Consider the following 21,623-nt stretch of genomic DNA (forward strand, 5'->3'; position numbering starts at 1 on the left):
ATTTTGCACTAATTTCACATTTGGTCCCCTATGTTCACAAAAAATACATTTGGTCCCTCCCCTCGTGTTTCAAATATTCAACATATTTAGTCATTTTCGTCAATTTTCATTAACACTAACAGAACCGAACGTGGTCCCATCACTACCTTAACCGAAATACTAACATTCAATTGACGAAAATGACTAATAGTGTCAAACTATAGAAACATAAGGGACCAAATGTGTTTATTTTAGAACATGGGGCTCAAATGTGTAAGCGTTGCAAACTTGATGGGTGAAAACTGTAAATTTCCCATAGTTCTAAACGTTATTAAGAAGCGTTAAAACAGGGCTTTAAAATTTACAGTCCAAAGTTTCCAACGTTTTTCAATTCCAATGGAAACCCAAAACGCCATTGTCGGAGCTTCTTTTCATTCATCTCTTCCCAAAATTCAAATCCCTAAAAATCATTTATATTCAAGTATACCTAAGATTCGCATCCCCAAATGGATTGCACCGAAAATTCAATTTTCCTCAACCTCACAAACTTCAATCGCCAAGAGAAGAAGCACACAGTGTAGAAACAGCACTGAAAAAATCGAGAGCAATAATAAAGCCGACGAATCCAAGCGAAAACTCAGAAGGAAAAACATGGCGGTTTTCGTCTCCGGCGGCGGCTCCAATTTCCGGTCAATTTACGAGGCTACTCTTAACGGCTCAGTTCACGGCGATGTTGTTGTATTGGTCACCAATAAACAAGGTACATTTTTCTTCTCAATTTTTCGTAATTGTGATTAACTGATTATTAGATTTTCGAAGGTTAATTAGGGTTTGTAAATTATAAAATCTACAGTTAATATATTTCTGATTTATCAGCTCAATTTCTGCAATGTGTAATGTAGATTGTGGAGGTGCAGAGTTTGCCCGTAATAATTGTATCCCTGTTATTGTGTTTCCTAAACGAAAAGATGGGGAAGAAGAACAAGAGGTGTTTTCTGTTGAAGACCTTGTAATTGCACTGAGGTCAGAATCGAACCTTATTTTATTCGAAATCGATGATATCTGGTAATTATTTAGACCCGTATTTTGTTGCGAATTCATTTCGAAATTCTAGAGGACAATTATAGCTTATGCTAATTTATCGCTAGTCGTGTAAAAGTCTAGATATCGGAGTTCGATTGTAATATAACGACCTTTGAAGAGAGGGATTACATGAAACCAGCTAATTTATCGTTATTTTTTTGGTTGCATTTTCTTCTGTTTTGTGTTATAAACTTCTGTCGATAAACGGACTTCGGTTTTATACTGTGTTAATTACAGATCATACAAGGTTGACTTCATTCTTTTAGCTGGTTATCTTAAACTTATTCCAGTCGAGTTGGTTCGAGCTTATCCGAAATCCATACTGAATATTCATCCTTCGCTTCTTCCATCATTTGGCGGTAAAGGTTACTACGGCATGAAGGTTCATAAAGCCGTTATTGCTTCCGGAGCAAGGTATATAAAATTCTTATTACATTACACTTTTTTTTTTTTTTGCATTTTATTTTGTATTATATTCATAATTACGTATTTCTTGTTAATATAGATATTCTGGTGCGACAATACATTACGTTGATGAGCAATACGACACGGGCCGTATTCTTGCACAAAGGGTAGTTCCTGTACTTGCTAAAGACACAGCCGAAGATTTAGCTGCTAGGGTTCTTCACGAGGTTTTCACAATCTATTTTTTTTTTAGTATTTATTTAATTATGTCTCACAATCAAATAATTTGGCTATTTCAATCCATTGTTCGACTATTGACGAATAAGAAACATCAATTAACTCGACACTCTGAATTAATTTTTATTAGGAGCATAAATTGTACGCTGATGTGGCGGCAGCTCTGTGTGAAGAGCGAATCACTTGGCGAGAAGATGGTGTTCCTCTTATCCGGAGCAAAGAAAATCCCGATTATTATTTATAGTAAAAAGACTGTTCGTAGGATTTATATACTATGAAAGTATCAATTATTCGTCATTTTTTTTCCGCTAAGGTACCTTCCAAATCGATGTTTATGCGGATTTTGTATGTCATAGTTGTTAGAGTTAACGAGGGCCTTGATTTACTCCTTTTACTACATTCTAGTATAGATCAGTGGATTTTGTAGCAGAAACTATTGTATTCTTTCTTTGAATGGTATTTCTCGAGTCTATGGTTGCACCATTGAAGGTATTCATTCTGAATTTCAAAAATTTCGATTTTCGATTTGTTTTTTTGATTTTGTTTTTTTGGATTGGAATTTGGTGCACCATTGAAAGCCGTGATTCTTAATCGAAAATTCCAGTTTCCAATTATTTTGGATCCGAAATACATACGAATTTCCGATTTTCGATCCGATTTTAATTTTCACAAATAGTAATGAAAATTCCATTTTTAGATTACACCTATAATACCATTTTTATCATAAATTTTATATTATATGTGGGAAAAAATAGATTTATTTTTTAATTTCTGCTTGTTTCAATCCAATTTTTTTAGTTTTCGAACAAGTTTTTCATTCCAAAATTTTTAATTCCAATTTCCGATTTTTCTTAGTCCGATTATTAATCACCTCTACAAAACATCTATAAGAGAAAAAAATAAAAAAAATAAAAAAAAATAAAAAAAATAAAAAAAATAAAACAAAAATAAAAGTAATAATAAATAAATAAGAACCAGTCAAAATTCTGCATCCAATATTCTATTATTTGCAAAGTAACAGAATGTGACATTTGGATTTTGGAGCACAAGAATAAAAAAAATATTCTTGAAAAATACAATAATATTCTTAAAATTATAATATTTAATTATTCTAAACTAATTCAAAATTGATCCACCAATTCATTCTCTATCTACTACAGTACTACCTACTTATTAGTGCACAACAATGGTGGCACACATATTTACAGCAGCATTTGCATTTCCTTCCTGTTCAAAACCACCGCAGCCAGCTGGTTTCTTGTTCTAAAGCCACCACCAAAACCCCCTCTGCAATTGAACATTATCCCCGGTATCGTTTGGTTCTCCGGCGAGCCGGTGCCGTAGATCAAAGCTTCCCGGCTCGGAATTTCGTTTGTGGTTCGTTTGTACGAGGCGAACCACTTGTTCTGCATGTAAGCGAGGCGGCGCCACGGCGGCACGTGGATGCCGGCACTCCTCATCGACTTTCTGACGGCGGCGCACATTAGCCTCACCACCTGCTTCAGCTCTTCCGTCTTGCCGACGAACACCGGCGGGAGAATTTCCAGCAGTGAGGCGAAGCCGCCGCTCGGGCGGGCGATTGTGAACTCTCCATCTAGAAGGACTTGTACTATGTACCGTGTCCCGCCGGCGATGACGTCGACAAACTCGTAGTCCCCCGCCGGACAACGGCCGATTTTCTCCCATTTCGATTTGCAGAGACCTAAAATTAATTAATTAAATTAAATTAATTAGACCGATGAACTAATTTATGATGAAACCCTAATTTGTAATTCGAATGAGCTAAAACAAAAAAGTCAACAATGAACTCACCGGCGTCAAACCCTCTGCTGCGCAATCTCGCCATCAACCGCCGTTTAAAATCCGGCGACGAGCTACTGTTACTTCCGGCGCCGCCGGCGCCGACGACTTCTCTGTAAGCCTTCTCCACCGCAGCGTGAATACTTCCTCTAACGGCGTCGTTTCCGCAGTCGAGCAAATCCTTCAACAGATCACGAGATTCAAAATCAATCTCATTCTCGTCTGTATCCTCATCGTCAACAAACTGATCTTCACTTTCTCTCTCCTCTCGACTTTCTCTCTCTAGAAACGAATTCACCAGATCCGACAAATCGGCGGCGGAGTGCTCGCTCCCGCTGCTCTCCCATGACCTAGCCTTGCCGGCACCATCGAACGCCGCCGCGAACCTATTGAATCTCGCCGGAATATTCACCATTTTCCGGTGGTGATTAATATATATATTTTAATTAATCAATCTCGAAACCTGATCACTTAATTCTGCCGGATCGAAGAAGGATTAGATGAAAGATGAAGCTAATTAATTAATTAATCGGATAATTATGATTATATAGATATACAGAGAGAGATGAAAGAAGGTGATTAATTAGGGATGAAGGATGCCGTTATACCGTCGTAATTATGTTTATATTATGTGAACATTGTGTGTGTGGATGAAGACATTTCCTTCATGTAGAATATGCTCCCCTATATATACGTACATTTTTGTCTGTATTTAAAAGGTCTAGTGTAGGTACAGATGAACCTGGACAGAAAAAGCATGCTAGATTCATTCATTATGTATGCCTTCTTGGTATTTATTTGAGAAACTTTTTTATTGTTGAATATTTATTTATAAATTAGTAGAAATTATTATTTTTTATTTTATAATTCCAATTTTACGATATATCATTCTTAATTAATTAACTAAAACACAATTAGTTATAAGGATATTTTAGTGATTTTCAATGTTTTATGAATATAATCTGTGCATATTTATTGATTTTTCTTAATATGTGTACAACATAAAAAGAAAACGACATATAAAATGTGACGGATGGAGTATCACACAATTCACATAATTGAAAACTTAACGTGCATTATATTAAATTATTATTAAATAATTATGAATTAGTAATAAAATAACTAAAAATATATAGAAATGCAAAGAAGGGTACTAAAAATAAGATTTTCTTATCCAAAATCTTTATTTCTTTAATTAGCCATAGATGCGGGGACTCGAGAGCGTTAGTTTATTGAACCTTAATACCGTCCACATACATTGAATCTAAAACAACACTGTAGGCATATTTATTTGATTTTATTTGTTTTTATTTTATATTATTATTATTATTATTTATACCGTTGCAACATTATCCATTTCCAATTATTGAAACTTCACCACTCACTTCATATGAACGTAACCAACTAACTATCTGAACCTGGTTAATGATCCTATCTACATGCAATCGTGTGTGTATTTCTGGTGTTTTACTGATAATACGAAAGCTAGTGCATGTAATTACATATTTGCCACTCAATTTAATTTAATATTGAATGAGAAAAAAAAATGTTGAAAAGAAGTGTCATTTAATATATTTTTTTAAAGGGATTATTTGAGAAAACCCCCTCATATACATTTTATCATTAGACTAGATCCATTTTTTTTACTCTTTTTTTTGATAACAATTGTATTTTATTAAACAAATTATATTATTAATAACCTATTTTACCCTTTCTCAATTTCTTTAACCTAACCACGTTTCTCTAAAGCCGTGCCTCTCGTTTCTCTTCTCTCTCCCTTCTCTGATCTCTCCACAACCCACGCTCGCACCTCGCCGCCCCACCATCTCTAGCCTCCTCCTCCTCCTCCTCGGCGAGATCTTCCACTGGCCGTCCCTCTCTTTTCCCTCCAACACCGGCACCGCAAATTGTCTCTATGAATCTCCTTCTCTATCTCAATAACTACCCATAATCTCTCTTCGATTCTCCCTTCCGTCTCTTTCCTATGCAATGTTTCTTCCATCACGGCGGCGGAAGTTGGGGCAATTTCCAGCCCCTGAAATTCTCTATTTCAATACAGTGTTTTTTGCTCGGAGCGCATCATCAACTTTCAAGGTTAAAATTTAATTGCATTCGCAACAGTTGTAGAATCCATATAGAATTTAAGAAGTTTGGAGGTGAAATCAAGAGTTTTTGTATAAAAGCAATTCAGATTTTTTACTGGAAGGTGGTGGTGATTTAGTAGCAGGAACCAATTAAACATATATTTGGCCCCTCTCTTGTTAAGACAAGATGACTTTTTTTATATAATTATTTTTTGGTGCGGTGATGAATGGTAATTAGAATTTGTGTCTGAATTAGATTATGGTGTGATAGGGGTAAAGAAAGATGTGAGCATAGAAAATTTGAATGAAGGCTTTGGATCTTTTGGTAAAAGATCAGTGCAATGGACCATTACGTTAATATTTTTCTAATTGTTTTGTAGTGGATTATATTAATATTTTGGTGGATTTTAATATTTTTTTGTAATGGGTTTGGATGAGATTGTAGTAGATTTAAAATTCTTGTTTTGTAAACTGATTTTTTGTGTTGAATGAATTAAATTTACACGTTGTTGTCTTCTTTTTTTTCGGTTCAGGTTCTTGCACAAGTGGAGTGATGGTAACAAGTGGGACGAGGTTGGGTTATGCTCGGGTGACTCTACTATTGTCTGTAATGACAAAGTGGGATTTTCGTAGTGGATTTAGGCAAGTTTTTAGTGGATTTTCTCTTTGTAAAGGGGATCTTATGTAGTTGATTTCTATATTTTTGTAGTGGTTTTTGATGAACTTGTAGTGGATTTCAGACAAAATATACTTGATGCAGGCGCGAGCAATAGAAAAGGGGATGTCGATGCGCTTATAGTAAATAGTGGTTTTCGAATTCTCAAGCGACATTAAATAGTGGATTACGTTAGAGAGATAGGGGTTGCAGTGAATAGTGGATTTCAAACAGTGAATAGTGGATTTCGAATAGTGGATTTTAAATTCAGGCAGTGAAACAGTGAATAGTGGATTTCGAATAGTGAATTTTAAATTCAGACAGTGAAAACAGTGAATAGTGGATTTCGAATAGTGGATTTTAAATTCAGGCAGTGAATAGTGAATTACTGAATAGTGAATTACTGAATAGTGGATTACATAGTAAATGTTCATAAATTTTGACGTGTAGCGGATTTTATTATTTAGTAAACCTGCTGGAAAAAAAAATAATTTTCACTAAATTTCAAAATATTTATAGTGAAATTCGATGTGTAGTGGATTTCAATTTGATAAACTGAAAAATAAAATCAATAAAAAATATTAATTAAAAGAATAAACTAGAAAAAAAATATTTATTTAAAAAAAAATATTTAAAAAAAATAATACTTAAAAATAATATTTAAAAAAAATGAAAATTTAAAAATAATAAACAAATTAAAAAATTGAAAAAATTAAAATTTATAAATAAATAAATAACTATTTTTTACGTAGAAATAAAAAAAAACATTTTTTTTGAATGGAAATCGAGAAAAGAGAAAAATAAAATAAAAAAATATATATATATATATAAGTTAATCTGAGCGTTTGTATATTTTCTGATTTTTTTAATTGATTTTTATATTAATCCATAAATGTAATAGGGCTAAATTGGATATTATGCTAAGAGAGGGGTTATCCCTAATAGTAAATAAAAAAATGGATTTATGCCTCTATGGAAATTGTACGAGGGGGTTATCTCATATAACCTCTTTTTTAAAAATACTTATAACTTATCTTGACTGTTAGTATTACAGATTAAGGTTCTATTCAGACACTTCTCCTATTTCCCACTCATAGTACTAATATTAGGAAATTAAATAATAAAAAATCATAAGAAATGGACAATTAATGATCTATTTCTTACTATAATTTCGTTTTACTCGGTCGACCCGCAAATATAATATAATCATGGTTTATCTGGTTTCTTAGGTGATTTTTTTTTTGTTGAACGTCTCCGATAAAATCATTGAGTTTTCATTAGATTATTTAATCTTATCTTAGTAAACAAACGAGGCCATCAATTTAAAGAAGTAACGGATTTAAAGAAGCATCATCAATTTTCTAAATTAATTATGAAAGGAGTCGAATAAAAATGTCTGAGTTATACATATAACAATCGATCTACTACCGATTCTATCAAAACCAAGACTAAAATAAAGTTAAACGATCATATGCTCTAACGAAACCGAATTATTCTACGAACTAAACATTGTCCAACTCATCAATTCCGTTGGCCACCTTCGGATTATCAGCCGATTGCTCTTTTCTCTTGAAAATGATAAACTGAGTTATTGCTTCCAACACAACACAAACTGCTCCGAGAAATATGATCACGCCAATGTACGCTTTTTTCCACTTCTTTTCCGAGTCCAAAATGTCGAATCCCTGAAATATGTTGACCGCGCTCAACACAATCACGCTATAGCCGATCGACTTATGGTAATAATTCCAGTAACTCCGGTACTTATGATTCGGCTTCGGTCTAAATTTCAGCGAAAGAACCTGAAAAAAAAATATATATACAAATTCAAGATTAGTAACAAAAAATTCAATTAATATAATTACCTTAAAATAAATGATATTAATTATTAATTACTTGAAGTGTTGCAAGGGCAAAGATGGTAATGCCGATGTTCCGATGAGTAGTGTGCACAATTCCGGGAGAGTCGCTACCGAGTTTGATGCCGGTGGCCCAACCTGCAACGCCAACTACGTAACCTGACAGCTGGCATGCCACGTGGAGGTAGAACCACATCGGATTTGCTATCTCGAAAACCCTCAAATATCTCGCCAGCATGGCACCAATAGGCACCAAAATTCCCCAACTCACTACATTCAAAACTCCATGCACCTAATTATATAAAAAAAAAAAAATTATATATTATTAATATAATATATCAATAATTCATTAATTGAATATTATGTATAGAATTAGAGAGTTTATTATATTTAATGCAATATAAATTAGACTGTATATACTCACAAATTTCATGCGGTTTTTTCTCGAAAGTCGGGTGGCTACGGTTGTCGTCGGTCGTGCATTGTTGTCTAAAGTAACACCGGACGCAAAATCGACGATACCAATTGAGTTCAAATTATCTCCGCTAGGGTGCATTCCCGGGGTGTCGCCGAAGAGAACGCCGTGCTGCCACACGTGCGTGAAGGCGGTGGTCACATTGGGGAGTTTTATGGTTGCGTATATGGTAATTTGATCCCCGTCGAACTCGGCGGCTACTCTCGGAACTTCGAAGCTGAGCGGGCCCTCTTCGAGTCGGGTTCTGTAGCTGGTGATTGGCGACGTGTAGGCGGACATGAGTCCGCTCGTGTTCCGGAATGCGACGAGGCATTGCGCACCGATCATGGCTCCGCCGCTAGGGTTTAGGGACCACGCGGCCCAGTTGGAGGCGGTGAGGGAGGTGTGGCGGTAGGCGATGTCGACGGAGTGGTTGGATTCGTAGTAGTTCCAGTGGAGGAACGAGTTTAGTACGGGTAGGGTTTTGCACGCGGCGTAGGTTTTGTTGTCTCGGAACGTGTAGTTCGAGCAATTTTGGGACGAGGACGAAACGAAGAGAGACGAGACGAACATGAAAAAGATGATGATTTTCGAAATCGCCATCTTTTTTTTTTTTTTTTTTTGACAAAGAGAAGACGAAGAAAATTGGAGCTTCGTATATTATGGCGAGGGTTTTAATTTATAGAGAGGGATAAATAATTAGAGTTCAAGTTGGATTAGGGAAAGGAAGTTTCTATGTAGTACTAGTTGGGAAACAATTTAATTAATTAAAATACAATTTTTTTCTCTTCTTTTTTTTTCACAATTTTTTTTTTCTCGTTTCCTTGCGTGATGTAGTAATTTTTATCTCAAATAGATCTTCGGAAATAGTATTTTTTATTTGGAAACAGTTAGTGGATAAATTACACTTGTCTCCTTTGTTTTTTGGCTTTACATTACCGTTTTTGATCTCAATTGCATAGATTTATCCATATACATAAAGAATTGTCTTAATTTAACTTTCGCCGTTAGATTTCAGACTTTTTTTACTGTTAGATTTCAGACCTTTAACATTAACATTGTTTGGTCTAAGGTAAGAACATTATTAAAAAAAAAAAAAAAAAAAAAAAAAAAAAAAAAAAAAAAAAAAACTCACAGTTTAAATAATAATAATAAAAAATTTAGAAAAATATAAATAAATTATAGTTGTCGTCGTGCATTACTACGCTTTCATTATATTGATAAATTAAATGATATTACTGAATTGAATTGAGCAAAAATAAGTACCAATAAAGCTTCTAACATAATCCCAATTAAATAATGGTGCAGTCTTACATTATATTAATAAATTAAATGATATTACTGAATTGAATTAAGTACCAATAAAACTTCCAACATAAATTAAATCTTTTCAACATTAAAGAAAAAACAGAATTAATTAACGGCGGAAACAACATATATCGATCACTTAAAATTAATTAACCTAAACCAAAACCTCACGCGCCGCCGCTGCATACACTATTATCTACGCAGAAGCCACACAGCTACATTTGCACTGCGACAAGCACTTCTTGCAATCAGCCAATCGCGGGTAGCCACCGCTGCAGTCGCATTTCTTCGTGCAGTTGGGGCGCGACGCGCCGCCCCAAAGGCAACGCGCCATGCACTGCATGATCGGTACGCAGCCCGGGCAGCCGGTTTTCATCCGGTTCATTATACAGCTCTTGCACTGGCTGCCGTCTGAGGGACACCCCGCCGCCGGAGAACTTATCTCCGACAGAATCAACGTCGTCAGTACGAACAGAATCTTTATTCTTGACGACGACCATATTTTCTTCTCCATTTTCCTCAAATTTGAAGATTTTATCAATTTGTTGGGGTTTATTTATAGATATATGTATAATAATATATATCTATATATAAAGGTCATTTCTTGATATAGTCTCGATTAGTGTGATAATTAAATGCATTATTCAATGTTCTGAAATTGAATTGGGGTGTGTCTTGGATTGCTAAATATTTATGCCTCTTCCATTATATTATTGCCCATAAGCTTGAATTTTCTAGGGGTGTTTATAAAAAATAGGGCAAATTACAGACAACCCCAGGTATGGTTAAATTATCAAAAAATCTCTCTTGTTTTGATAATTACAATCACTTTTTCTTTTAAATATTTTTACATGAAATTTATGTAATTCGATTATTTACCGAACCAAATCGTATATCCAGTTCAATAAACAGTATGAAATTTTGGCGTACCGAAATTTCGGTTTGGTTTTACCGAATTAACATCCCTAAATTTACCTCTAGAGGGGTCTTTTCGTAAGATGATACATAGTTGAGGGGTGGCTGTAATTACCCAAACACGAGGGGGTTCGTAATTTAACCATAACTCATGGAGTGGCCGTAATTTGCCCTAAAAAATAACACAAAATAATATATATTCTGATGTGGTCTCAATTCGAGAGTAGCTAGAGAGTTAATGTGATAACACTTCAAAGGGAGCTCGTATTTAAGGGTAGCTTTGAGCTGAAGGGTACAAGTTTGGTGTTCGAGCTGGTAATGCAAGCTAGATGAATAGTTGAGCAACCGAGACGAATATGGTAGATGTGTGTACTGGAGATATTAATATTAAATGATACATTTCACTAACTGCTTAAGCTTCTGGTTGAAATGGTCATTCAACAGTGTAATGTAGGGGGTGCGAGCTCTGCTGATGCGAACACTGTTGGTGGGAGCGCAGTTGACGCCCTCCGACTGAGATCGTGGAAAAAGCGAGAAACTAAAAGCTCGAATAAAAATATTACGGATTACAGAGTTCTATTAGAATTAGGATATCTAAATAGGTTAATTAAGTAATGTGCTCAAGCTAATTAATTGTCAATTAGGATATTACCTAATTGGGCCTATCTTAAAATGGTCCACCCAACATTACTTTTGGTAAAAGCCCAAATATTAAAGTTATTATTGGGCTCAATTTGGGTCATCTGATATATCGGACCCAATTACAGGCCCACATGCAACGTGGCACCTTTTAATTGGATACTGCAGCTAACTGCCAGTAATGCAAAGAACTCGAGATGGGCCCACCTGTGGGAACAATCTCCACCGTCCAAAAGCTTACAATCAAACCTTTTGATCTTTACAGAGTATACGCACACACCCTACACAGTGAAGAGAGAGAGAGAGAGAGAGTGAGGTAATCATATAGACGAGTTAGATGCTTTATAATGACACAAATTTTTTTTCTCTCTCTGTAGAGCCTTCTCCACTATTGGATCTGGAATTTTCTTCCCTTCTTGAATATTTGTATTCATCTTCTTTCCTTTGTTCTGCTTCTGCCTTCTTTCCCCGTCTCCTTCTTTTCCTGCTCTGTGTTTTTTGTTTTTTTTTTAGTCTTTTCCTGCCTTTCTCTCTCCTCTCATTAATGGATAATCAATCCTCCATTAACTCTCTCATTCAACGCACCAACCTCCTTGCTTGCACTGATGACTCTGACTCTACCAAAGACCCCTTTAAAGAAGAGTTCACAATCATTGCAAAAGTATTAAATCCAAAAAGCATCAATATTGGAGCCTTTAAGACTACCATGACAAAGGCCTGGAATCCTAAAGGCCGTTTCCTCACCAACCACCTCCATCAAAACTCTGTTGCTTTCGTCTTTGAATCCAAAACAGATTTCCACAAAATCATGAATCTTTCCTGGTCTTTTCGGGACTCGCAAGTTATTCTACAGCACTGGCCACCTGATAAATCTCTTGATGATATTGATATGGGGAAAGCTTACTTCTGGATTCAGGCTTTCAACCTCCCAGTTAATCTGATGAACACTCAAACTGCAAACTTTATTGGCAACAAGATTGGGAATTTCATCAAAGCTGATAGTTCGTCCGCCGGTTACAAATGGAAGAAATCTTTGAGAGTATTAGTACAGATTGACATCAAGAAACCCCTCATAGATTTTGTCTCTATTCCACGACAGGAGAAAGCTGATCTTCGGACAGAATTAAGGTATGAAAGACTAGCTGATTTCTGTTTTTTCTGTGGTGTTTTGGGGCATAAAGCTCTCAACTGTAACTCCATTGTTAGCACAGGTAATATGGAACCTCATATGCTCAGATATGGTTTATGGCTCAAAGCTGAAAACACACTTTCCAAAAATCCCCATATCTCAAAACCTCTCCATAACCAAAATCTTGATACCAACTGCCTCTGGTCGGATCCTACTGTTGCTCTAGAAAGGTCGTCGGCTATTTCCGGCGATGATGCCTCACCAAAACATAAACCAAACACCCTACCTAAACCTAACAATGACGTGGCACCAAATGAGTGGTGGGATCCCTCCTCACCCTTCTCTGGTAATACAGCTGCTAGTCCCCCAAGTCAATTCTCAAAAATCATGCCTTTTGTAGCTAAAAAGAACTTTTCATTAATTAGAGATGACTGCTCTCCAAAAGCAGACTTTCCCTCGGTTACCACACCAGTTAAATCTCCTATTGTTAGTAAGGAACCTGGGAAATCCTCAGACTTTTCAAAAGCTCTGAAAAAAGATCTTACAACTTTCCCGCCAACTTTCGCCATAAATTTGAGCTCTCTCAGCTTCAAAGGCCAACCCTCTTACTGGGCCAATATCACAGAAATAAATTCAAGCCCAATTAAAGGTCCCATCAATCTTTCACACCCAAAAGAAATCACAGGCCGAAAAAGAAACAATCCGCTGATTATTGATTCGGCCCAAAAGAGAACCAAATTCGAAATCCCAGACTTAATGAATCTAAACCTAAACTATCCAAAAAACCCAAATACCCCAGAATTTTCCAACGAAATTTATGCCACGTCAGATATAAACCCTCTTTACCATTCCTTACCCCGCTCTGAGCCCAATCACACCATGCACGAAACATATGAGGTTTCAGTAATCCCTGCTAACTTGGAATCTACAGAGAGGAATATTCTCCGGATCAAAAGAGACAGCAATGGTGCCCCATTACTCCACAGATTCTCCAGATCCACTGTCTTGATTACTGAATTGTTAGAGGATCAATCTCTCCCAGAGAAAAATTCACCAAAAACTTCCCCTTTCTTTGAATCTACTGGCCCAAAGGGGTCAAGAGAATAATCCAATGAAGATTATCGCTTGGAACTGCCAAGGGTTGGCTAAACCCAAGGCAGTAAGAGCTCTTAAACAGCTCTTATCTTCTTCGAAACCCGATCTTCTTTTCCTTTCAGAAATCAAAACTTCTTCTACTTCTTCTATCACTCGTGCTCTCATTGATGCTTCTCTCCCAAATCACTTTTTCGTTCCTCCTGTGGGTCTAGCTGGTGGTCTTTGCCTAGCTTGGACCCAAAACTCTGTTGTCAATATCACTCTTCATAACAATCTTCTCATTAATGCTCTAGTGTCCAGTGACAGTAATGTCTCTCCTTGGCAATTTACTGGAATCTACTGCCCTTGCTCCCCGATTGGTAAAACTCTCTTTTGGTCTCAAATTAACTCCATTGCTGGTGAATTCCAAGGCTCTTGGCTTGTCATGGGCGATTTCAATTCAGTCACCTCGCAATCTGAAAAATTTGGTGGCACTCCTTTTGCTTCTTCCTCAAACAATTCTCTTCCTGATGAGCTCAACTCTCTTGGCCTCATTGATCTTGGCTTCCATGGCCGTCGTTTTACTTGGAGCAATAAACGTATTGGTGCTGCTAATATTCAACAACGAATCGATAGAGGAGTTGCCAATTCTCTCTGGTGCTCCACTTTCCCTCATAGTAGTGTCTTACATCTTCCAGCCTTTGCCTCTGACCACTGTCCCATTCTCCTAAACACTTGTGTCCAAACCCCGTCTGGTCCAAAGCCTTTCAAATTTGAGGCAATGTGGATTGAAGACAAAACTTGCTACTCCACGGTTGATCTGGCTTGGAATATTCAAATTCCAGGCTCTCCTCTGTTTCAAATTTATTCCAAGATCCAAAATGTTAGGAAGGCTCTCAAAGAGTGGAATTTATCCCACTTTGGTAACTGTCACCACAAAATAAAGGTTTTGAAAGAAAAGATTGATTCTTTGCAGCAGGCTGTTCAAGATTCTGAGAATGTTACCCTTGAACATCACTTACAGGTTGAGTTGGATGAGTGGCTTAAAAGGGTTGGAATTTTTTGGAAACAAAAATCAAAAGAAAAATGGTTATGTGATGGTGATGCTAACACGAAATTTTTTCATCTTACCACTGTTATTCATGCAAGATATAACAGAATTTTGTCCATTAAGAATATGGAAAATAATTTTGTGTTTCAAAATGATCAAATAGGCAACTGCTTTTTGACTTATTACACCAACCTTTTTGCTACTGATTACTTGCCAAATTCCCTCCCCTTCCCTGATGATCTTGAGAATCTTTTCCCTCCTGTCATTCATGAGGAGGATAATCTGGAATTGTGTTCTATCCCATCCCCATCTGAGATCAGGACTGTTCTTTTTTCCTTTGCTTCTTATAAGAGCCCTGGTCCAGATGGTCTTCCCCCCCTCTTTTACAAATCATTTTGGAAAACCACTAGAAAAGCTCTAATTGATGCAGTTCAGTATTTTTTCAAGAAAGGTTATCTTCTCAAGGCCTTGAATCATACATTTATAGCTCTCATTCCTAAAGTCCCTCACCCTACTTCTGTGGATCAATTTCGGCCTATTAGTCTTTGCAACGTCACGTATAAAATCATTTCAAAGATCCTTGCAAATAGACTTAAACCTTTTCTTTCCAAAATCATTTCCCCATTTCAAATGGCATTTGTGGAAGATCGAAATATTCATGATAATAACATTGTTTCTCACGAGATAATGAACTATTTGCATAAAAAGAAAGGGAATAAGAGTTTTATGGCCATTAAAGTGGACCTTGCAAAAGCTTTTGATCGTGTTGAATGGAAATTTCTCATCTGCATTCTTTCTAACCTTGGTTTTTGTAAGAAATTTACAGATTGGATTTTTCAATGCATATCTACTTCATCATTTTCCTTCCTCATCAATGGCTCTCCCTCAGGACTCTTCTCCCCTTCAAGAGGAATCAGACAGGGAGACCCTCTGTCTCCTTTTCTCTTTGTTCTTTATATTGAAGTTCTGTCTAGAATGCTTTCTGTAGAGGAAGTCTCTGGTCACTTTAAGGGGGTTAAAATCTCTAGAACATCTCCTTCTTTTTCCCACCTTTTGTATGCTGATGATCTTATTCTCTTTTGCAGATCAACCCTTGAAGATGCTACCAGTATGAATCACATTCTTACCAAATTCTCTTTGTGGTCCAGCCAACTTCCAAATGCTTCCAAATCTTTTGTTCACTTCAGTGGTAACACCTTACCTCATCTCAAGTTGGCCATTCTAAATTGTCTCGGCTTTAAAGAATGCAACCACAAAGAGAAGCACTTGGGTCTCCCTTTTTGTATTCCTCAATCCAAAATTGCCGCTTTTCATGACCTTACTGCCAAGATTAATTCCAAATTGGCTGGTTGGAAGACTAAAATCCTTTCACAAGCTAGTAGAGGGATCCTTATCTCTGCTGTTGCTCACTCTATTCCCTCTTATCATATGTCAGTCTTCCTTCTTCCCAAAAGTCTCAATTATCAATGGGATGCTTCTTTTAGAAAGTTCTGGTGGGGTCAAAATCAAAATGGGAATTCATATATGCCCAAATGTTGGGATTCTATTTGTCTTCCAAAATCAGCTGGGGGTTTAGGGTTTAGAAGGATGTTTGACACTAATAGAGCCCTCATCTCCAAACTTGCTTGGAACCTTGCCATTTCCAAAGATAACATTTGTGTTAAACTTCTGTCCTCAAAGTACTTAAAAAACCAATCTTTTTTCCACTCTAATTCCCTCCCCAGTAATGCCTCTTGGATTTGGAAAGGAATTTCCAAATCAAAAGATCTCATTTTCAAAGGTGCTTGTTTCTCTATTGCTAAAAACTCTACTGTCAATACTTGGGATGACCCTTGGATTCCTTCCCTTCCAAATTTTAAACCCACTGCTCTCCCTCACATTAATCTCCCTTGTATTGAGTTTGGTCTGGTTAGGAATCTTATCATTGAAGATTCTAATTCATGGAACATTAGCCTCCTCCTCGAGCTGTTTCCACCTCACGTGGTTAAGGAGATTATGAGAATTTCCATCTCTCATTTCCCTGAATCACAGTCCCTCTTTTGGTCTCCCTCCTCGTCAGGGAATTTCTCCTCCAAAAGTGCTTATATTACAGACAATTCCAGCCGAATCTCGAACACTTTGAATGCTTCCACCTTTCCTTGGAAAAAAATATGGAATGCAAAAATTCATAATAGGCATAAATTGTTCCTTTGGAGGGTTGTTAACGATATTTTGCCTACTCACTCAAAGTTGGGTGTCTTTCTCCCAATCTCTAACCCCCTTTGCCCTCTTTGTGAAGTAGAGATTGAATCCATTAACCATTTGTTCCTCAGATGTGCGTTTATTGAACAACTTTGGTTCATATCTAAATGGAGTTTCTGCATTACACCTTTTAGAGATGAACCTGTGGCTGTTTGGATTGCCTTGCTCTTGAATAAAGACGGAGGGCTTTTCCCTTCTGAGACGATTAGAGAAGAATTCTTGGTTTATGCAGTTGTTCTTTTTGATTTGGTGTGGACTTTTCGTAACCTCAGTTCTCATGGCTCAAGCATTCCCTCATTGCAGGTCTGTTCAAAATTGGCATCAGCACGTGCTTCAGAGCATTGGACATCTCAACTCTCTAAAATGACGAAGAAAAGTCAGACTCAACCATGCAAATGGAATCCCCCCCCTCGAGGCTGGATCAAAGCAAATACTGATTGCTCATTTTTGGATGGAAAGGCATCCTCATCGTTCGTTCTTCGAAACAACAAAGGATCCATTGTCTACGCGCATGCAACAAATTTTCTCTGCATGGATCCGCTTGCTGCTGAATGTCAGGCCCTTCTCGAAGCATGCACCTTCATGAACAGCTCAAAGATAGACCAATGCATCTTTGAAGCTGATTGTTTAAATGCCATTCTCTTCATTAATGATAGCTCGTCTCCGATCCACTGGTCTGCCAGAAATACCATTGAGGAAATCCGCAGGTTTTGGTTCCTTTGGCCCAAATGGAGATTCAAGAGCGTTTCTCGTAATGCTAACTTTTCAGCCCACAATCTCGCTAAATGGGCATTTTCTTGTAATTGGAATGGATTTGTCTCCATGGAGTCTATTCCTTCGATTTGCTTTTGTGATGGAGGTTTTCCGATTGTAGACTCTTTAATTTTCTAATTCTCAATGCAAACGTTTTACTCATCAAAAAAAAAAAAAAAAAAAAAGAGGAATGGGTACTCTTTATCTTTCCAATGAATTTTTAATTTTTTATTTATTTAATTACTTTTTATCAAACCACAAAAGAAAAAAAAGAAAGAAAAAAAACTTGACCAATGTTGCTCCTAAAAAAATGTATATATTATTTAACCCTTATTTAGTATGTTATTATTATTTATGAGGTTATGCCAAAAAAAAAAAATCTTGTTTTAGTTAATTTAGGGTAAATTACTGCCAACTCCTAAGGTAAAGTCAAATTACGAAACAAACCTCTCATGTTTTGGTAATTACAATGACTCATTGACTATAATTCTTCTTACACGTCCATTTCTTATGGTGTCAAATTTAACATAATATTCTAGGTTCCGTGGAATGTTCCCTAATTTGTATTTGTTTTTGTGCAAAATTACAGTTTCAGATGCACCACGATTTGATATTTACAAGTCAAGTGACGCATTTTATGATCATTTTTTTTTTCAAAATGTGGAACTTGAATACGGTTAGACGATTACAAATTGAAGAATATTCCACATAATCTAGTAAAATCGAATAAATTTGACACCACAAGAATAAATGTATAAGAAGATTCGTAATTGCATGGGTAATCGTAATTACTTAAATGTGAAGAGTTTTTTCGTAATTTGAGCTTAATTTTATAAACAAATGAGAATGATGAAATGGTACTAATGAGATTTGGGAGGGTGTGCTGACTAGATCCAGCGTGGCACGTCATGCATGTGGGATCACGAGTGTACGACTAATAAAAAGCATCTCACAATTCAAAATGGTATTTTATTTTTTAAAGTAGAAAATAATCAAATAAATATATTTTTAATATATGAAATGTCTTTATTTATTTATTTAATAATAAATTTTAGTTTATATAAAGGACTTTGTACCTATATTTTCGCTAGAAAAATATAGGGTGGACAAAAAGTTGAAAGGGCCGACACGTCAGCATCTTGATTGAGGGAAACTTTTGGCGGGTAATGGTCATAGCTGGCATGGGTGGGTCCCGCCAAATTGCACCGCCCTCTTTCATTTTCATCACCACTCATCAATTGCTTTATTTTAATTCAAATTATTAACCATTTTTATTTTGACCAAATTAGCATTTGTTTTTCCATGCCCCTAAATTCACCCAATTTACAATCAATTTTCTTCTTCTCCAAAATTATTGTTCTTAATAGTGAAAGATAGAAAAGGAAAAAGGAAGGATAAATAGCACTTAACCCCATGCGGTTTGAGTGTTATACACATAACCTCTTGTATTTTCAATATAAGTACGTGACTCCCCTGTGGTTTGAATTTTATTCAGATACCTCATTGTATTCTTAATATAAGCACATAACCTTCATATGGTATTTCTTGATAAATAATCATGTTCATTAGGGAGTGGAAAATTTTGAAAGTACTAGAGTGTTATGTGCTAAATTGAAAATACGAGGGGTCATGTGCACAAAGTTCAAATCGAGGAGGGGGTAAATGCTATTTACCCTAAAAGGAAAAAAAAAAAGGCACGATAATTGATGAATTAAGCATAGAATTTCGATATTGATATCATAGGGAATAGATTGTAATCATATTATGTATGCAATTTTGAAGACATTTATTCACTTATTCAAAAAAAAAAATAATAATAAGACGTTATCTCCACGGCTTTGCAATATTGCAAATCATCTATTTTTTTATTATATTTTTATCATTATGTGTTTACTTAGTAAAATAATTAATACGTGATAAATTTCTCTTTTGAGGGATAATCAAAGATATACTATATGGTATATATAATTAAATATAAATAAACTAATACAGTCATAACTAGTAAAATTTTATTAATTTAGCGGACACATATTTTGGCGAGTATTGCAGTATTTTTGTCTCGGCAGAAATCTGTGACAATCAAATTCTGGATCCGCAACTGCAATTAATTTTATAAGAATTCTAATTGTTGAGATATTTCATATTTTATTTGTTATATAAACAAAATTTTGAAGAATACAATACATCATAATAGATAATTATATAAAAAAAATCATTCTCGAATAAAAATGTTACAATTACCAAGAGAGAAATAAAAAGAGATGAAAACTAATTGAACATGGAAGCATGATTGTGATAGTCACCTACATGAGGTACTGCACAAAACACAGAAAAACCCATTCAATAAAATAAAATATATTAATCCACGTGGTTTTGCCCATTCCCAAAAGCACTAATCTGTAAAAAAAAATAAAGTAAATTATTTAATAATAAATAAATGGAGAAAAGGCCACAGCAAGATGTAACATTATTAGAATAAATAAATTAATTATTATGCCATGTTATTGTAAAGTAAAATGATTTTACAGGCAGACCTGCCTAATGTGTCCTATGTATATACTTTTACATCTCATATCTCAATTTGCCAAGATTCCCTATGTGCTCCCATCCCTTTTTTTTTTTTTTTTTTTTTTTTTTTTTTTTTTTTTAATTATTTTAATTATTTTTTATTATAATATATTTATTTATTTATTTTTTTAGTTTTAATTCTTTTTGCAGAGCTGAATTACAACACTATAAATACCCCTCTAATTTGATCAATTCCATCACCACATTCACAAAGCAACACACTATAACAATATTTACATTCTCTCTTCATTTCTTTTCACTACTCTTAATTCAACAAACAACAATGGCCACTGCTGAGGTACTACTAATTGAGATTAATTACAAGTTTTGATCAATTATTCATAGCATATAATTTTTTCTTATTTTTCAAATTCAAATCGCGTAACGAAAAATCACGCGACATGCACCAACTCGTTGGGATCAAGTTTATTAAGCTTTTTTTTCTTTCTTTTTTTGTGATTATCAATTTGTTTCATGTTGAGATCAATCAGCAAAAAAAAATTAGCAATTTATTTATTTTTTAGTTATATGATCAATTTTCTTTAATCATATTAAGTTGAAGAAAAAAATCCTTCATTGTTATTTGTATAGGTTGATCACTCGGTTCCAGTCCCCGAGACTGTTCACAACGAGAAAGTGATCGCCACCCACGAGAAAAAGGAGGTGGAGGAGCCGAAAGCCGACGAGGCAGCTACGGAGGAGGTGTCGGAAGTCACCGAGGCGGCTGCCGAGGAGGTGACGCCACAAGAAGAAGTTGCACCGGTGGAGGAAGCTGCTGCTCCGGAGACTGAGCAAGCCGAGACTGAGAAAGCTGCGGCTGAAGAGGCAGCTGTTCCGGAAGCTGAGCTGGCGGCGGCAGAAGAAGCCGAGCCCGAGAATGTTGCAGCTGAAGTGGCAGCCGTCGAAACCCTGACTGAGGAAGTTTCGGAGCTTGTAGTTGAAAAATCGAAAGATGCAACTCCGGTGGAGGAGCCGGCGGCTGTTGAGGAGGCTGAAGAAGAAGCCAAGGAGGAGCCGGTGGCTGCAGCTACTGTAGAGGAAACTGTGGAGGCGGAGGCAGCGGCAGAAGAGGCTGCTCCGGTGGAAGTGGTGGAGGAATCAGCTGCTGAAGTGAAGGATGAGAAAACAAAGGAGTGAAGAGTATGTGGATGTTGGCAAGGGTCTTTGATAATTTATTTTATTTTATATTTTATGTTTTTTATTTGCACTAGTTTATAAAAATGGTATTTCTATAATGGGGGAGTTTATCTTCTCCTGTGTCTGGTGTAATGTGATCCTTGGTTTGGAATGAATAAAAAATAAGTTATATTGCTATTATTTCATTCATTTAATAATAATAATAATAATTATTATAATAATAATAATAATTAAAAAAAAAAGGAAGAGTTA

General features: G+C 35.9%; 7 protein-coding genes across 7 annotated transcripts; 4 read left to right on the forward strand and 3 right to left on the reverse strand.

Annotated features, from left to right (window-relative positions):
• Positions 1-317: 317 nt before the first annotated feature.
• Positions 318-2,216, forward strand: LOC105961901 (phosphoribosylglycinamide formyltransferase, chloroplastic-like). Its single transcript, XM_088822137.1, has 5 exons — positions 318-739; positions 882-1,002; positions 1,300-1,476; positions 1,568-1,694; positions 1,835-2,216. The coding sequence occupies exons 1-5, from the start codon at positions 376-378 to the stop codon at positions 1,946-1,948; spliced, it is 903 nt and encodes a 300-aa protein (XP_088678263.1). The 5' UTR covers positions 318-375; the 3' UTR covers positions 1,949-2,216.
• A 456-nt stretch (positions 2,217-2,672) lies between these two features.
• Positions 2,673-4,162, reverse strand: LOC105961969 (uncharacterized). The gene is made up of 2 exons (XM_012986228.2): positions 3,517-4,162; positions 2,673-3,406 (listed from the first exon to the last, which is right to left on the reverse strand). Exons 1-2 carry the CDS (start codon positions 3,917-3,919, stop codon positions 2,907-2,909), a joined length of 903 nt encoding a protein of 300 aa, XP_012841682.1. The 5' UTR covers positions 3,920-4,162; the 3' UTR covers positions 2,673-2,906.
• Positions 4,163-7,745: 3,583 nt separating this feature from the next.
• On the reverse strand, positions 7,746-9,261 carry LOC105961968 (cytochrome b561 and DOMON domain-containing protein At5g47530). Its single transcript, XM_088821317.1, has 3 exons — positions 8,527-9,261; positions 8,140-8,394; positions 7,746-8,045 (listed from the first exon to the last, which is right to left on the reverse strand). Exons 1-3 carry the CDS (start codon positions 9,157-9,159, stop codon positions 7,746-7,748), a joined length of 1,188 nt encoding a protein of 395 aa, XP_088677443.1. The 5' UTR covers positions 9,160-9,261.
• Positions 9,262-9,841: 580 nt separating this feature from the next.
• On the reverse strand, positions 9,842-10,405 carry LOC105961967 (uncharacterized). Its single transcript, XM_012986225.2, has one exon. It carries the CDS (start codon positions 10,376-10,378, stop codon positions 10,061-10,063), a length of 318 nt encoding a protein of 105 aa, XP_012841679.1. The 5' UTR covers positions 10,379-10,405; the 3' UTR covers positions 9,842-10,060.
• A 1,363-nt stretch (positions 10,406-11,768) lies between these two features.
• LOC148768683 (uncharacterized) lies at positions 11,769-13,654 on the forward strand. Its single transcript, XM_088821318.1, has one exon. It carries the CDS (start codon positions 11,963-11,965, stop codon positions 13,652-13,654), a length of 1,692 nt encoding a protein of 563 aa, XP_088677444.1. The 5' UTR covers positions 11,769-11,962.
• A 4-nt stretch (positions 13,655-13,658) lies between these two features.
• On the forward strand, positions 13,659-17,804 carry LOC148768684 (uncharacterized). Its single transcript, XM_088821319.1, has one exon. The coding sequence runs from the start codon at positions 13,659-13,661 to the stop codon at positions 17,802-17,804; it is 4,146 nt and encodes a 1,381-aa protein (XP_088677445.1).
• A 2,606-nt stretch (positions 17,805-20,410) lies between these two features.
• LOC105962203 (uncharacterized) lies at positions 20,411-21,548 on the forward strand. Its single transcript, XM_012986506.2, has 2 exons — positions 20,411-20,532; positions 20,826-21,548. The coding sequence occupies exons 1-2, from the start codon at positions 20,518-20,520 to the stop codon at positions 21,369-21,371; spliced, it is 561 nt and encodes a 186-aa protein (XP_012841960.2). The 5' UTR covers positions 20,411-20,517; the 3' UTR covers positions 21,372-21,548.
• The last annotated feature ends 75 nt before the right edge of the window (positions 21,549-21,623 follow it).

Source organism: Erythranthe guttata, chromosome 8 (assembly GCF_056151865.1).
Source record: "Erythranthe guttata isolate IM_541 chromosome 8, IM_541, whole genome shotgun sequence".
Taxonomy (NCBI): Eukaryota; Viridiplantae; Streptophyta; class Magnoliopsida; order Lamiales; family Phrymaceae; genus Erythranthe; species Erythranthe guttata.

Coding starts and splice junctions, on each gene's coding strand:
- LOC105961901 (XM_088822137.1), top strand. CDS start 376: ATGGAAACCCAAAACGCCATTGTCGGAGCTTCTTTTCATTCATCTCTT. Junction 740..881: donor ATTGGTCACCAATAAACAAG/GTACATTTTTCT, acceptor TGTGTAATGTAG/ATTGTGGAGGTGCAGAGTTT. Junction 1,003..1,299: donor GACCTTGTAATTGCACTGAG/GTCAGAATCGAA, acceptor TGTTAATTACAG/ATCATACAAGGTTGACTTCA.
- LOC105961969 (XM_012986228.2), bottom strand. CDS start 3,919: ATGGTGAATATTCCGGCGAGATTCAATAGGTTCGCGGCGGCGTTCGAT. Junction 3,407..3,516: donor CAGCAGAGGGTTTGACGCCG/GTGAGTTCATTG, acceptor AATTAATTTTAG/GTCTCTGCAAATCGAAATGG.
- LOC105961968 (XM_088821317.1), bottom strand. CDS start 9,159: ATGGCGATTTCGAAAATCATCATCTTTTTCATGTTCGTCTCGTCTCTC. Junction 8,395..8,526: donor GAAAAAACCGCATGAAATTT/GTGAGTATATAC, acceptor TTATATAATTAG/GTGCATGGAGTTTTGAATGT. Junction 8,046..8,139: donor TTGCCCTTGCAACACTTCAA/GTAATTAATAAT, acceptor TTTTTTTTTCAG/GTTCTTTCGCTGAAATTTAG.
- LOC105961967 (XM_012986225.2), bottom strand. CDS start 10,378: ATGGAGAAGAAAATATGGTCGTCGTCAAGAATAAAGATTCTGTTCGTA.
- LOC148768683 (XM_088821318.1), top strand. CDS start 11,963: ATGGATAATCAATCCTCCATTAACTCTCTCATTCAACGCACCAACCTC.
- LOC148768684 (XM_088821319.1), top strand. CDS start 13,659: ATGAAGATTATCGCTTGGAACTGCCAAGGGTTGGCTAAACCCAAGGCA.